This window comes from Pelobates fuscus, chromosome 10 (genome assembly GCF_036172605.1).
Source record: "Pelobates fuscus isolate aPelFus1 chromosome 10, aPelFus1.pri, whole genome shotgun sequence".
Taxonomy (NCBI): domain Eukaryota; kingdom Metazoa; phylum Chordata; class Amphibia; order Anura; family Pelobatidae; genus Pelobates; species Pelobates fuscus.
The window spans coordinates 92955978-92973414 of NC_086326.1; the positions used below are offsets into that span (position 1 = coordinate 92955978).

The window sequence follows — 17437 nt, forward strand, 5'->3', positions numbered from 1 at the left end:
TTGATCAACAGTGATATGACCTCCACAGGTCCTCAAAAAGTGGGATGTTAACTCAAATTCATCTTAAAGGGGGAAATGTCACTTTCCATGACTTACATGATGCCTTAAATCCAACAAACATTTGTGAGTTGTGAAAGATAACATTCTCTGGAGAAATCCACACCTCTTTATTCTGCAACTGGATGCCTCTTTATTGTCCGTTACACCTGTCAGTTAGTATTGATAAAGCATACACACAAGAGAAACAATATCATTATTTCTTCTGATTTGCAATGTTTGCTGTGTCTTTGTCTTATCTGAACTGGATTGTTATTTGCTAATTTTTTTTATATAAAACCAGAGCATCTCCTAAAAAAAAAAAAAAAGTTAATACAAGTTATAGGCAAAATGTATTTATTCAATAAATTCCAGAGAAGAGATGGTTCTCCTTTAAAATAGTCCCTGAATAATGCATATCTGACACTGTGCCCTAACAGTTCTAAGTATATACCACCATGGACCACCAATGTAATAAGATGAATATGTTTGTACCAAAGCTTGCTATATTTTTTTTAAACTACATAATATTGAAATAAATAAAACCATGCCATATTATATATCTGAATTTCAGACTTTAGATATTCTTTATTCTCAGTCACAACTTGAAATACGAATAATACAAACAGAGACAGGTGTTTCACTGCATCAGTTTTACACATAGTAAAATAAATAGAAACAAAAAGAATTTCTTAGTGGCAGACACAAAAAAATTAAAATAATAAAAATAAATAAACATACACAAGAATATTCTTTGGGGGAAATATCACTGCATATATTAAATTAAAGTTTGGCAAAAACATCTAAACCTCCTAATAGACCTTGCATTACATTCCCCTCCAGCAGTGAGAGTAGACCATTGCATTGCATTATATCTGTAAATTGTGAAGGTTATATTAAATATTTTGTAGCATTGCATATCTTATATATATATATTACATTTCCAGAGATGTTGCTACGAACAGCACGTGACCCAATTGCCGCTAGCAGAGGCTATAAAAATACAAGAATGGGTTAAAAGCTTTCACTAATACACTGGCAGAGAGGGCAGTTTTGTATTATGTTTCTGCCCCATTTGTTTATATTTGTAAATTGCAGTTAATATTATGTTGCCCTCTAAAAATTTTGAATTTCCCATTGTGCTGTCAGAAATTAACCCCTTAAGTGCTGGGAGGGTACGCAACACATTCCTCTCTGATTTGTTGATTAATCAACTACCGGAATATTAGAGACAACCTAAATTCCAAAGAACAAAAACATTATTTCAGGAGGCAAAGGGAGTTTTATTTGTCATAAACTATAATCTGTCCAATTTCACCCGCTCCCCCTCCCCCACCCCCCCCCCCATAGATTAATTTAGCAGCAAATCTGAAATACAAGATAAAACCACATTCAAATAAAAATCTCCACTAATAAATATTACTATAGAATGCTATACATCCTACAGCGTTTTTAAAAGGAATGATAATGATCGTAATTAGATAGAATCTTTTCCTCGTTTCACTGTTCATGTTACAGATCAGAGATGGTTTAGAGAAAACTACTGGAATATCTGTACTTAACCCTGAAGACTCCAAAGCATTACACGTGTCTTCTTCTCTATCGATAATCATGAAGGAAAATAATTTGGTACCGGTTAGGTAATGCATTGACTGTATTGTCACAGACCAGTGACATTTGCACAGTAACAGTCCTAAGCAATGTAGCTTCTTTCAACTTCCTGTCGTAATCCTCTGCTTAGGGATAGTATGCAGAATATCTAATTTTGTGCAGCACTATTAAAAGCAATAATACATATATTGTCCTTTAAATGCTTTGCCTCTATGACAACTAGTGCAGATCTACTGGGTGTTGGCCAGTTCAATCTCTTAGCAGTGATGCTCCAGTGTGAGGTAAGTCCATTTTTTTCCATGAAAAAGGACGAGTAGACATAGTGTATACATTTCTGTTACCAATATAGGATTGTCACTTATTGGTGAGAGAAGATATATTGATCCAGTTCAGTCTTCCTTGTGAATCTCACCTACGCTGCATTGTTACTCTGAAGCCTGCCCTCATTTGTTATATATGGTATATCTTTTATTTTTTCGATGTACAATACGTTTAGTTTTTTTGTCTTTCCAACTGTTGGGTGGCATAATCGAAAATAAGTACATACGTATTCAGGATTGTTCCAAAAATGTTGGATTCCCTTCCAATTGAAAGTTTTCATCAAACAAAAATGGTGCATGAAGTCATGATAAAACCCAAGAGATTTGTGCATGTAGAATGTCCAGAGACTTGTGCAAGACAGATGCTTGCATTAAAATGTGAATTGAGATCAACCTCAAAAACACAAAAAATCATTTCGATCAGAGTCCAAAACCCCCCCGCCCCCCAATGGTAAGATGATAAAAAGATTAAAATACAAGTGGCGATATTCTTTGGTATGCGTTTCTATAGGCAATATTATTGTATTGTAATACATCTCTTTGTTGGTATGATTCATGTAGATTGGGCGGGCTGTTAATTCTAATTATTTATATTTATACCACTGGGAAAGAATTGACCTCTAGTTCAAGATGGCAACAGATCTCACTGAGAGCCTTTTAATAGACAATGAACCAAAACAAACAAAAACAAAACTGTAGAAGAGAAATAGAGAAATCACACATGGTGCAGATACTGTAGAATATGTTAACGAATGTAAAAAATGTGCTAAATTCTATCAACATTTAAGATTTAAATAAATAAATCTTAAAGAGTTTGGAGTTGTAAGTATTTAGAACATGGAGACCAGGTATTTTTTTTCCCCAATAGCTCATCCTAAGAGCCACCAACCTAGACATTTGTGTAATAGAAACAAAATTATCCAAAATATACACATTCTCTACTTAAAAAAATACATATAAAACTAATATAAAACAGAAAACTGAAATTCTGCAAAGAACTTCTATTTGGCTTTTTTTGCTAGCTACTAAAAGAAGTGTAGACTTTAAACACCTTCCATAAAATTATAGCACTACTTAGAATCTTTACTGCCAGAGGATCTACTAACTTCTGCTCTGCAATATGTTGAAGGTCCAACTAGCAGCAAAGTGGATAGAAATGTATGTGACTATGATGAGATCTTGGTATTAAACCATGGATTTTTTTTTTTTTAATGCAAGGTCTGCAATGAGTGAAAAACCCTATGCCTACAGTGTTCATTCCTACAGTTATGTACCCATATATTTTTATACTTCCAACTTTGGATATTAAGGGCCAACAGCCCATTCATTCTCCATACATTCTAAGCTTGGCCTTCAAGAACCAACAAAAAAACTTTCAAAAGATTGAAAAGCACAAATCAATTTAAAATCCCACTGATCCATAAACTCGATGTGGTGTGTATGTTTCATGTAATACTGTACGCAAGAATACAAATCCAATATACAACAGATGATATATGTACATACATATACACAGAGCTTTTCATTAAGTCTAACTTGTAAATTATGTTAACATCCCCCCATTTTGACCTTGACCATCATGTTCCCTATGAAGATAAAACAGTCTAGCAATAAAGAGAAAATCTTTAAAATTATGAACACCTGATTAAAAGAAAATATATGTAGATTTTTTTTTTCACAGCAACATATACATTAGTGTACTGAATACAGAATATTTGTGCAAGAGCAGCATATACAGAAACTTCTACTGAGTTGTGGTTTACAGACTTGATATGTTGGAAACATTATATATCCCCTTTCTGCTGCTGTAGGGGATCGAGACTTGGGTAAGTCTAAAGCTATGTGCAGTCCCCTCCAGCAGTTTGAGAGGTAGACCAGGAAACATTGGCTCATTTGACACACAAAAGCAAATTTGGTGTAACCACTTTTCACTGGAACAAAGAACCAGCCAATGGACTTTCCATTTATTCTTTGAGGTTTTTGTTTTGTTTTGTTTTGTTTTGTTTTTTTCATTTCTCCCCTCATTTACAATTTGTTACCTTCCAGAGGGAAAAAAAGGAAATTAGCTATCAAACTTGTCCATAAATTTTGCCGTTGAGGGTGGAATCATCCAATTAGCATAAACACAGTCATTGGCATATCTTGAAAAAACAGACTTATTGGCATCGAATCTTGGGATTGGAACGGGGCTTTCTTCAGGCCAGTTCGGATAGGACATGCCTAAAAATGAAAAGAGATAATTTGTTCTGCACTGAAGAATTAAAAAAAAAAATGATATAATAATAGCTTCACGTGCAGACAGTAAGGCCCTTGGCAAAACTCCCTTTTTATACTAATAGATAAGCCATTGGTGTTGCTAGAGACAAACAAGCAAACCGACAGACGCATAGCCTAACATTCATCTCTTGATAATGTGTGTGGACAATAGGCAAACTGTGACAACTTCTTAATTAAATTCACTTATTAATTAACTACTTCCAATTACTTAGCCAAAAAAAGGATATTGCTGATTTTGTTTCAGAGAGTTTGAGGTTGTAATTAACGGTTACAACAGAGATATTTTAAAATAATTTTATAGATATTATATATATATATTAAAAACTCAACTCTTGCACTATAATAAACCTTTTGTATGTTTTGCATTCTCAGAGAACGTGAAATTGCTCAGTTCCTAAAAATAATTTACACATGCAGAAAAGTCATAGGAAACTGGTTTAGATTAAGGAACGTACAGCATTAGGAATACAAACATGTATTCCAAACATTAAAGTTTTAATCTAACGATTTAGGTTCCCCACCCCTGCGAGGGTTTGAAAGGTGAAATTGACTTACCTTTCAGCCTTCACTGCACTAGTCTATGTACTGCCACTCCACGTCCTTGGCTGAGATCATAAAGATTGATGATCTCAACCAATCTAATGTTTTCCCATAGGCTAGCTTTGGGAGGCTAGTTGGCGTGCGTGGCATCTCTGAGCAGCATTTGATGGAGAACAGACTTTTACTTCGTTCTCACAGTGGAAGCTTGTCTAATGACAGTCTGAAAGACAGCCACTAGAGGCGTTTTAACCCTGCAATAGAAAATTGCAGTTTCTATAAAGCTGCAATGTTTTACATTGCACGGTTAAAGGTTCAGGGCCACTGGACCCAGACCACTTCATTGAAATGAAGTGCTCTGGGTACCCCTAGTGGTCCTTTAAAAGGATACTCCAGACCCCTAAAAGCTCCTTAGCTTGCTGAAGTGCTTTATGTGTGAAGAGTGTGTTTTTTCATTTTACAAAATGTGCAGATTTTATGCAAAATTTGCAAAATGTGCACTATTATACGTTAATCTTGTTACACCACTGGCATGTCAGGCAACCAGTTCTGTTACCTCCTGGTTGTTTCACTCAGTGGAGCTAAACTCAGACAGCCAATTGTCCAGAACCCCTGCCTTGCAAAGACTTTTCATCTAACTGTTGAGAAGTCTGATTGGACTGCCACACAGTCTCGGCTTGGGAAAGGGAAGACCATGAGATACATAAAACAGCTTTTGCAAGTTTTTTTATATATACCCCCAACGAAAGTGCATAATTAAATGCATGCGTGTTTTTATTTGGTGTATATCTACTAAACAGTGATTTGTATTATGTCATTTGGGCAGTGGGGTGTCATGTGAAGTATTTAGGACATTAAACTGCTAAGGATAGCCTATCCATTGAGAAGAATTAATAGCCACCTTTAGGGTGCAGAAAAGGGTAAATGTCATGCCAGTCCAAACTCAAGAGGAGCAAGTTAAAATCATGGTATCCCTGAAACCATTTATAAACCTATTTTAAAGATGGTTTTGAGGGAGATATATTTGTTAGTCTTGTTTTTTCGCTTACCAAATAAATCAGACTTGCTGCCCGTTGTGTTTACTAAAGGAACAAAATATATATGTTTTAGATATTTTTAAAAACTTCTAAAATATTTATTTGTATGCAAGGGATCTTCACTGAAACCAGTTTCAGATAGATATCCTGGCAACGTTATTTGAAAACAATCCTAATCAAGATCATTTATTTCTGTTACACTCTATTAAATTTTGAGCATGTTTAGTCTGTTACGAAAGGTGCATTTTGATTTTGTAATAAAATAAAATAAATAAATACCAGTTACGTAAAAACCATAACTGCATTGCATATGTTTAGAAAGGCAAAATAAATCATTTGATATATTTACAGATACACAAAAAAAGGTGTTGCTACTAGGAATGTATATTTCGTGTTTTGCAGATTTAGTTCCCATGGCAACATCAATGGCTAATCCCTTTAAAAAATAAATAAAAAAGTGAAAGTATTTTTTTTTATTTTTTTTAAATGTAGTACGTTAATTAGGATATACTAACAGGAAGTCCACCACACTATAGCATTGCAGGCCACTTTACAATCAGTTAATGCCAGTCTTATTTTTTTAATTTTATTATAAGTTTGTTTGTAAAATGTGAGTAATTTGACAATTATGCTATGTTTTGTAAAGCCATGGAAAAACACATGATTTTTTTCCAAGCATTTACCAGACTGGTTCCTTTAATTTTGACATCTATACATACGTTTGAAAACACAGAATAATGGAAAATCCTAGGTCTGTTTCTTTCATCATATGAAAAAAAAAAAACTTCAGGTAAAAAAAAAATAAAAAATAAAAAAAAATAAAAGGAGTTTTGGCAAGAACTGTTCTTACTGTCTCATTACACCACCACCACCACCACAATAGACATTTATACAACAGACTGACATCTAGAGAGACAATATGGCAGAACAGGAATACTAAAATAAGTTAGAATACAGAAAAACAAACCACAAGGTTGTCAGCTGACTTTGAAAGATCATGAGATAATTTAAAGTCCAGAAGTCACGATTACATATGATAAAAATCTAGGGAGACTGGCCCTTAAAATGTTGCTTCTACAGCCACCATAGAAGCGGTATTTGAAACGGTTACTTAAATTTTAATGAAACATATGGGGAAATAAAAAAAACAAAAAAAACATCAAAACCTAATGCTGTTATATAGTAGAATTTTGAGGCCATTATTATTGGACTATAAAGTTTTGGTATCATAAAAAGGTACATCTATTTAGGAAACAGTTTTTAAGATTGTAATAATAAATGGCTCGTTCTTCCCATTTTTTATGTTTATTGATAATCTCTCTTCCCTCTGAAGTATCATATCTTTATATTGAACAAATCTCAAAATGTTAAATAATGCCAATACTAAATGGCTATATGATGCTCAATTACACAAACTTTATGATTTAATAAATTTAAACTTTAAAGTAAATTTGATAAGGGCAGGCGTTTTAGTTCACAACCATTAGTCCTAATTTTAATTAATGATAGAGAAGAAACTTGTCAAATTATTTCACTACAGATTTAACAAGGAACATAAACCCGTTCTGCCAAAGCCCTATAACCTGGCAATAAATGTCTAAGTCTAAGCAAGCAATCATGCACAGCAATACTGATTACATTCATATTTGTCAGATTGCTATAAGTATTAAGACATATATTCTAAAGGGTAGAATATGGGTAAACAATATTTTAACCACAGTCTAATTTTAACCATTGACATTCTTTATCACTACATGTTGCATTCTTTATGGTAAATACTCATTGCACACTTTCTATCTTAAAAAAAAAGGTCTACAAAAAGGCTGCTTAGTCATTAATGGGAACACAACCAGGCTATAGGGCTTGGGCACCAATGAAATCCCTTAACAAACCAATGGGAGTGAATATTATGTATTTGAATTGATATGGTCCTATGTTTAATGAGTTGGTATCCTTTCAAAATAATTTTGGCCAGAGAAAAATCGTAACCTTATAGGGTGAGAAACCAAACAGACTTGAATGCATTTGATCGATGCAGATAGAAGAAATAGATCCAGGCATTAAGTCCAACTACACAAATGTTCTGCATAATAGAATTTATTCACTAGACACCTATTTGTAGTTGATTGAAACCAAACTTGAAAATCACGCTAAAATTATAATCAAGTTGTGACCACGGCCTAGTTGGAAAATTTAGCAACCTTTTTTGCAATTTGTTGTATTGTTCTCAATAATGTAGTATTTAATAATAATAATAATAATAAAAAACCAAGTCTGTGGTGGTCAAGATAAAAGACACACTGGTCTCATTAATGATTCCCATGAATAAAAAAAAAAAAAAATCTCACTTGATCACATGCCACTTGCAAATTCACCTTGTGAGCTCAGATAAGAGGTATATCAACTCTTTGTAGCATTTGTAAATTGAGACCTTTTGTAAAATCTGGTGTAGGAACATATTTTCAAGGTTGCCTAGTGTGTTAAAAAATTAAAACAAAAGTGTAAAAAAAAAATACAAAAAAATACAAACAAGCCAGAAAAAAATGCAACTGAAAGTGGTGAGAGTATAAATAAATTGTGAACTATTGGAAGTATTATTGCTGACACTAAAAATATTAATAGCACTGTTCAGATCATCCAATATAAAAGTATAATATCAAAAACTCATGTAAGATAGGGGTATTCATGCTAAGGACAAAATTAGAGGGTATATGCAATGACTTTATGAGGAACCAGACAACCAGAATGAATAAGAAATAATCTGGACAGAATCTTGTTAAAATGCAAGATAATAAATAAATTTTGAATACATTTAGTCAAGTTGAGAGTTCAATAAATGGGTTGTGGTTAATAGTGGATGGTATTGATGAGGGTTTAAGTAAGCTCAAAGATGAAGTTAGTGCATATAAATGTAAAAAAAAGTGTGAACAATAAACAGCAAAGCACAGGGAATGAAGGGAGGTAAATAAATGTGGAAATGTGGGAAAAAAAATAAATCAAATGAAGACAAGCGTTATCAAGAAACACAATGGGGAAAAAAAGAGGAACAACTATCAAAAGAAAATAGGCAAAGACTAAACGGGGAAACAGTGATGATAAAAGGCAATAAAATAGCTTATTGAGGAGAAGGGATGTATTAAAACATGGTGGAGAGACAAATATCATAAGAATTGTTGAGGAAACTAAAAATAAAGTACTTTGGGCTGTGGAATTGTTACACACAACCTTCGACTCCGACTATGTAGATTATATATTATTACAGTGCAATGGGTCAGAGGTACCATAAATTGATTATTCTGATTTGGACTCGAAGGTTTTGTAGACCAATTCCACTGCCACAATCAGTACCATAAGGACAAGGACTCTGTGAAGTTATAGAAATTAGCAAAGGGAGCCTGAAAAGGAAGTGACAGAAATGGTCAAATGGAGAGTGGGAAGATCGGAAAAACAGAATGGTAAGAGAATACCAAAATAAAGAGGGAACTTGATCAGGAATTGAGGGTAAATTGGCAACACTTGCAATTCTAGGGACTGAAAATATGGGGGATGGCAAGATCTCAATAGATATGTTACCTGAAATTTCTGACAGTGGTTATGCCTCATGGCTATAGTAATTATGTGATTGCAGCCAATAAGGAGCTGAGCCTACTGTCTACATTCATAGGCTGTTTTTTCCTTCACTTCTTATGAAGATAAGTAATCTGGAGCTCAGATCCAAAAAAAGGTTCTTTCTACTTGTTTCTGTCTCTATGTAAATAATGTATTAATCTTTACAGCTAAAAAAAGAAACTGGCAAACATTCAACTTATCTGTGCGGAAAATGAACACTAAAAAAAAAAATCCAGAAATCCAGATACCATTAAACTTATACAATAAACTATATAAAAAAATAAAATTAAAAATTAAAAAAGGTATTCAATGAATCCAAACAAGCCAGTTAAACTCAACAAAAAATATCAAACAATTCTTGCACAAGTTTCAAGGCCAAAGCGAAATGCCAATATGTTAAACACACATGTAACCATGGGTTGAAGACCCTCTAGTGCATGAACCTAACCTACTTTATTCGTATTTATGTCAATCTTGAACGATCGGTGTGAGCTTCAATATAAATGTTAAGTGTACGTCAGCTACAGATTTTAGTTGGTATGCAAAAAAGTTATAGAAAGTAAAGAAAAAAATCTGTAGCAATTATTACACCTAAACTAAATAAAGTTTTAAAATTTTCAGATATGCTAGATGAATATTTTTCCCAAATGTTACATTTTATATAGTTGTGGGATCATCCCCAAAACTCTTTCACGCTACTACAGAAGATATACAGGTTAGGTGCTCCTGTTCATGCCATAAAATAGCAAATTTAACTAGCAAGAGTCCTGCCAATGTCTCCATTAATTCCGTTCCTTGGTTATGCTGTTGTGACTGTTTGTTTCTTTGTTTATAGTTGTGTATACATTTTTGTTTTATTATATTTGCTTCTTTTCAACAGCAGCAAAAATACCTGGGAACATAGGCAGTTAAATATGCAAAAGAATAAAAAAATATTTTTTTTGTTTACATAAAATAAACACAGCTTTTCAAGCAACGTTTTGATTGGTTTCATTCAGGCCCAAGCCCCTGGGGGGGAAGGAAGCAAAGAGCTATTGGTGTGCAGCAAGAAATCACACTTGCGCAACTTGATAGTGCAGCTAGAATCTAGTAAACGCATGGGAAATTCTACCATAAAGTTTGTTTTCAATCCAGGTGGAGGGGAGCGTTCGAGGAAGTGGGGCATTATTACAGTCCACCAGAGGGGTCTCTTCTTCAGAAAGACCATCATCGTAGAGCATGGAGTCTGCAGGTGTAGAAGCAGCCAAGTCCAAATAATCCTGATAACATATGAAAAAGAATTGCCATTTTGTTAACACTGCTGCCAACAATATACATATAAATAATATTTAATAGAAATAAATAACATTTTATTGCATATTTAACAGCGAAGGAAAGGAAAATGTTATAATCTTTGGAGGGATGACTGTTCAAATATTATAAATTATAAAATAAAAAAATAAGACTTGTGACAACAAAATGCTGTTAAAAAAAGATTAAAAAGGGAAGCAAAAAAATGTATTGTGAGGAGAACAAAAAAAGTGACAATTGCTATATATATATATATATATTTGAAATGATAAATTACACCTTGCATGCCAGAGCATCAATCCTAAATCATCCTATCCATGGAGCAATGTGGCTGTACTTTATTTTATTTTACATTTAAAACAAGGCATCACACTCACTCTGCTTTTCACCATCATCTTCTCTAGTTCTTTGCTGATCTCCCCAAATGTTGATCGCTTGTCCGGTTCCTGTTTCCAGCATTTCAACATCAGGTTGTACCTAAAATTTGGAGACAGTCAGTAATGGAATAATAAACTTAAAATGGAAAGCACAGTAGACACTATAACAATTTCATCTCAATACATTTGTCATAGTGTCTACAGTATTCCGGCACTGTCCCTTCATTCATATTAAACCATTTATGAGTAGTTTAACATTGAATAATAGCCGATGGCTACCCACCTGGCCCCTACTAGACTACTAGAATTACAGCAAAGGCTTAGATTACGTTATTTCTTAGCCATGCCAATTCATGCCAGCAATGGATTGTGACAAACAGGTCAGCTGACACTATCATCCAATGACATGCTCATGCTATGGCTTCTTTATTAGTATGAGCAGCACAGAGATTGGGCTACTGGAAACTCTCAGTTACAATTAGACTATTAAAAACTGTTTAACACGGAATAGAAGGATGGAGTCAGGGGATGCCAGATTCTACAACCTCCTCAATTTGATGAATCTATTACATTGCCTATAGTGTCCTTTTAAATCTTGTATACAACATGACAAATCCTTTTAGATTGGAGCAGACAAAGAGATAATTTTTTTTTATTTATTTATTGATCTATTTAATATATATATATATATATATATATATATATATATATATATATATATATATGAACACACACACATATTTTTTTAATTGTTTAATTAATTTTAAGTGTTGGAAATAAATTATTTTTCACTTTGTGCATACATCCTACATTTTGGTTCCTGATTCTACACAATGGTGTGACCCTCAGCCACACAAGACACAGAGAGTGAGCTGAATTTAAAGGCTCCTCACTTGTGAGTGTCCGGTTTTATATTTTATACATATACTTTTGCATTGCAATACTACCCTATGTGTATACCCCTTTGAGTTACTTCATAGAATTATCCGTGAGGATACCAAGGAGGGCAAGGGTCGCCTTTATGGACGCTACAGCGAATTAACATAGAATGTGACGGCAGATAAGAAAAATTCGGCCCATCTAATCTGCCCAATTTTCTAAATACCTTCATTAGTCCCTGGCCTTATCTTATAGCTAGGATAGCCTTATGCCTATCCCACGCATGCTTAAAGAACACAAACATGTATTCCTGACCCTATCGTTTTTAACCCGCCATTTAGGTGGCTTGCCCTCCCTTAGCCCTCCTATAAAAGTTTAAAACTCACCTTATTTCCAGCGCCACGTGGGTCTGCCGTTGCTGGCTCAGCGCCCTTTGTGACAATCAAAATGGCAGATTTTTAGCCAATCCAATGCTTTCCCATAGAAAAAGAATTGGATTGGCTAAAATCGGCACTGGGGCGGGGCCAAATGCCGTTTTGGCCAATCATGACCTCCTTATAGAGATGCATTAAATCAATGCATCTCTATGAGGAAAATTCAGCGTCTCCATGCAGAGCGTGGGACGCTGAACGTCGGGGCTGTTTTTTCAGCAGCACTGACCCAGGAAGCACCTCCAGTGGCCATCTAAGGAGTGGCCACTTGGAGGTGTCCCTAGAAGAAATGTAAACACTGCCTTTTCTCTGAAAAGGCAGTGTTTGCATGAAAAATAGCCTGAAGGGAACTATCATACTCACCAGAACAACTGCATTAAGCTATAGTTGTTCTGGTGACTATAGTGTCCCTTTAAACTCCTTCACTGTGTTAACCTCTACCACTTCTGGAAGACTACTCCATGCATCCACTATCCTTCTCAGTAAAGTTATAATTCCTGATATTATTTTTAAACCTTTACCCCTCTAATTTAAGACTATGACCTCTTGTTGTGGTAGTTTTTCCTTCTTTTAAATATAGTCTCCTCCTTTACTGTGTTGATTCCCTTTATGTATTTAAATGTTTCTATCAAATCACCCTGTCTCGTCTTTCCTCTAAGCTATACACGTTACGATCCTTTAACCTTTCCTTGAATTATACCAGAGTGTACCTTAATAAAAGGGTTTACATTATCAAGTTTTTAATCTCTCCTACCCCAAGGATATTGGGACATTTGAAATATCCTTATTTTAAACTAATAAGGTAAAAATTGAAATATCTACATATTCATCAAGATCACTATAATAAGCGTTCCACTAATATATATATATATATATATATATATTCTTTATGACCTAGATGACTGTCCACGAGGAGACCATTCTCAATAAATACAAGCTTCTGTTCAGTTTGACAAATTGTGACCTAATGACTCCAATTAAAGTTTTGCTAATAGCCATATGTGCAACAGGAGCGGGGGATGGATGCCCTAGATAATGTTATTTCCAGGGAGGTGAGAAGGGCCTGTCCTCCCATTCCTAATGATCTTTTATGCATTAATGAAGGTTTTTTTCTCCCCCCTCCACTGATTTGGTGTAAACTAGATGGTTAGGTCAATTTGTTCATTGATCAATAGCGAACAACCCTGGGGTTATTTTCGAAAAAATATTTTTGTCAGTTGAGTTATTGTGAGGCACATATTTTACACCATTAACTATGGTACATGAAAGGCCACCCATAACAGGTATGGTTGTGTACACATACTTTACAGATAGTGTGGCACTAAGTAGTAGTAGAATCCTACAACCTCTCTGTGGTGCAAGACTGTAATGGATGTATTTTCTTTTTAAGAGGGTATTGCATTTTCTTGGTAAATGACTGCATTATGTGAACTCTGCCAAGAATAATCAGCCCTACTACAAACAAATCTCTTTTTTCTTACAGTAAAATAATATATATATATTATACTACACACACACACACTCTCTCTCTCGAAGGGCACTCAATGGTCTTCTTAATTTGCAAGCTTTATTCACAAATGTTCAGTAACTTTACAGTATCATCAACATTTAAGTTCTCAACCGGACTTACATCAGGATTCTGAGTAAAGTCCCGATGAGGACTGAAACGTTGATAATACTGTACAGTCACTGAACATTTGTAAATAAAAAGTTTGCAAATTAAAAAGACCAGTGAGTGCCCTTCTTCGAGTGTATGTATTGTTAAAAGGCTGGAGGAGCACGTTGGCAAGCAAAACTGAAGTATGAGTGGAGGAGTGTGTGTGTATGTATATATACACACACACACACACACACAGATACATACATACATACACACATACATACATATAAACAGGTACACACAATATTTAGTGATTTGTGTTGGTGGAACAGCATTAAGTATTTTATCGTTACAGAAAAAAAAAACACAACCCTGCTTACATTTCATCACTGCAGTTCTCGGGCTTCTCCATCCTGTAGCCAGTTTTAAGAAGGTTGAAGAGCCGCTCTGGAGCAATTCCTGGGTATGGATTTCCTCCCAAAGTCACAATCTCCCACAAAAGCACCCCAAAGGACCACCTGGTAAGAAGACAATGAAATATAATTGGAAGTGCAAAGCACATGATGATTATAAATTATATAGTGCCACATCGCTTTATAATTTTACATATATGACACTATTGCATTGTAACACTGTATCAACACAACATAAAAGTTGAGGGTAAGAGATTATATATTCTAACTGTCACACACCCCTGTTGCTCCTGTGGACCAATGAATAATATAAAAAAAACAAAAGAACAGAGTCCCCTCCAAACGTACAAATACAGCAGAACTACTTGAAAAGACTATGCTGTTATCACAGGATCCAAAGAGAATCTTTTTTCTACCTGATACCACTAATTTTGGAACTAGTTCTAGTCTACTCACAATGTGCAGCACTGACAATTAGCGTCTCCACGCTCTTCATGGAGGTCTTGAATTTTCCCCACAGAGATGCACTGATTCAATGCATCTCTATGAAGATTGGCACAGCGAGGCGTTTTACAGTGCATGCACATTAGCCTTTCAATGCTTTTCTATGGAAAAGCATTGGATAGACTGAGATTGTCAATTCTGATAATCTCAGCTAGCAGGGGTGGGACATGGGTGGAGCTAGGGCTTGCGGCACTGGAATAAAGGTAAATTTTTACTCTTTTTATTGAGGATGGGGGGTGGGGGGGTAGTAAACTTTCCCCAACTAGTCCACTTAATCAGTATTAGAACATCTGTGGAGTCAAAAGGTTGTTATGGTAGTAGGAGATTCTGCTATTAAGATGTAAAATTCTGAGCACCTGAAGATGTGCTTGTCTTAACAGCTTGTAATAGACATCCTAAAACAAGTTTAAGTCAGTACAAAGGCAAAGAGGAAAACAAATTCCTTTTTTATTTAACAAAGTAATTCTGTGTAATATGAGAGTCTAAGGTCATCTTTATCGTCAGTCATAAACAATTAGGGCCACTAAATATGTTAAGTGACATTACACCGCAGAAGATACAAAAATATTACTTTGTAATAAATATTTCTGGTGACAAGAGGTAAAAGTTTAAACACAAGCAATTTGTAAAGATATATAGAAAATAAAATGTCTAAAGACATTTTTTAAACTAATCAAGTAAAATGCAAATCTGGTAATAAAAGCAAAAGATCTCATCTATTCGTGCATATATGGATCAATGTAAAAAAATAAAATAAAAAATAAATAAAAATAATATATATATATATACACTACATACATACACTACATACATTGTTTCTGTTGGGAACCACACAATTACTACCTGTTTATTGGTGCTCAGTTGTGACGGCAATCTGTTCTTTTATTATTTAGTTGACAATTGTAGAGGTCGTTAAAGCAATTAAAAAAAAAATCATAAATTCAAATTCTGAAATTCCTGTTATTATTATATGCTATTTCACTACATGTTATATATATACATGCAATAAATCAGAAATGTATAGCTTATTCTCGTAATACTTTAATAGTAAACAGGAACATTGCATCTGAAAATTAAATAATGTTTACTGCTTCAAAAGGGCAAAAAAAAAGCAAAGCTTGCAAAGAACGTTTGCCAATGCAAAATTAAAAATTACAAAAATCAGCAATTTATTATCGTATTTCCTTGTGACTGCTTATTATGCTCGTGATGGGGAGATAAGTGCATGTTTATATTTATTTCCTGATTACTACACAGGTCATGCATCTTTCTGTAACTCTTTGCTCATAAGTACAGAAGGTAAAAAATGAGCACCATCTTATACCAAGTCGTTGACGTAGTGTGAATGTCCAAAAATATGTAAATGTTGGTTTACAAATATTTTAAATTTCTGGTATTTTTTCTCTTGATGGTCCATATGACCTTTTAAAGGGAGACTCCACTTCACAAATACAAAATAAATAAAAATCACTGTTTAGCAGATATAACCCGTACACCCCATGAAAACTTGCATGTATTTAATTGTGCATGTTTTCCTGGGAGTTATATCTAAAACCAGCTTGCAAAAACTGCAGATCTCTTGTCTGCTGCCTTTGAAAGCTCTCCTCTTCTAACCCCTCCCAGACTTTCTGTGGCTGTCCAATCACAGACTTCCCAATACAGCTCTGTGACAAACTGCCATTTGCCACTGGGCATTGGAGAAGACTTATTGATAGCCTCCTGCCCTGCGACTATGGCCCTGCAGTTCTATAACAGAACCTTACAATTCCCTGGTTCCTGTGGAATAATCAGGGGGATTCGTATTGTATGCCATCTGTACGGTAGAAATTCAACTTGTAAAAGAACGAACCAAACTACCGAACACCGGACCACCCTGCTGTTAATTAAGTGATATTTTACCTCCCAGCTCTATTTCAGCCGTTCGCATGGTTCAGCACAAATTATTTGTGTTAAGCATAGGTGACCGCCATTTCGGGACTTTGCACGTGTTCGCGGCCATCTTACGCATGAACAGCGGTGTTTGCCAGCAATCGCCTGGAACTAAAAACGGATACGCAAACAGGCGAACACCGCTTAGACCTCCAGGATAACGTAGCTACGTGCTGGAACTACCGAACGACCAGCCGTTCGGTAGAAAGAGTACACCTTACATGGGGATTCCATCGAACACCGAGATAACTATGGATGGCAAGGATTTTGTGGGGTTTTTATGCACCAACGGAGACCGACCACAAGGCCAAAACTTGTGGAACTATTTTCGGCCAGAAAGTCTGTGCGGTCGGTCAAAACTTCAAAGATCCATAACTCCCGAATCCTTTAACCGAATGATCTGGATTTTGGATATGTGGTTCCCCTGAACCAGGGCTATCTGGGAATACCGGATTTAAAGATGTACCCCCTGTTTTTGGGATTCATCCAGAACTTGGGTAAAATTATGTGTGTGTTAATTATGTTAAATGTTTATCTGAGGGGAGGAGACGTGGGGGTTGTACCATGTATGTGATTGGTTATTTTAT

The 17437-nt window shown here is 35.0% G+C and overlaps 1 protein-coding gene across 1 annotated transcript in view; it reads right to left on the reverse strand.

The window, feature by feature from the left end:
- Nucleotides 1-1388: 1388 nt before the first annotated feature.
- RET (ret proto-oncogene) overlaps nucleotides 1389-17437 on the reverse strand; it is an 84055-nt gene continuing 68006 nt past the window's right edge. The window contains exons 17-20 of the mRNA XM_063434067.1: nucleotides 14385-14522; nucleotides 11095-11194; nucleotides 10539-10686; nucleotides 1389-4187 (exon numbers count right to left, since the gene is read on the reverse strand). Coding sequence (XP_063290137.1) covers nucleotides 4030-4187; nucleotides 10539-10686; nucleotides 11095-11194; nucleotides 14385-14522 — 544 coding nt within the window. The 3' untranslated portion in view covers nucleotides 1389-4029. The remainder of the gene's footprint in view (nucleotides 4188-10538; nucleotides 10687-11094; nucleotides 11195-14384; nucleotides 14523-17437) is intronic.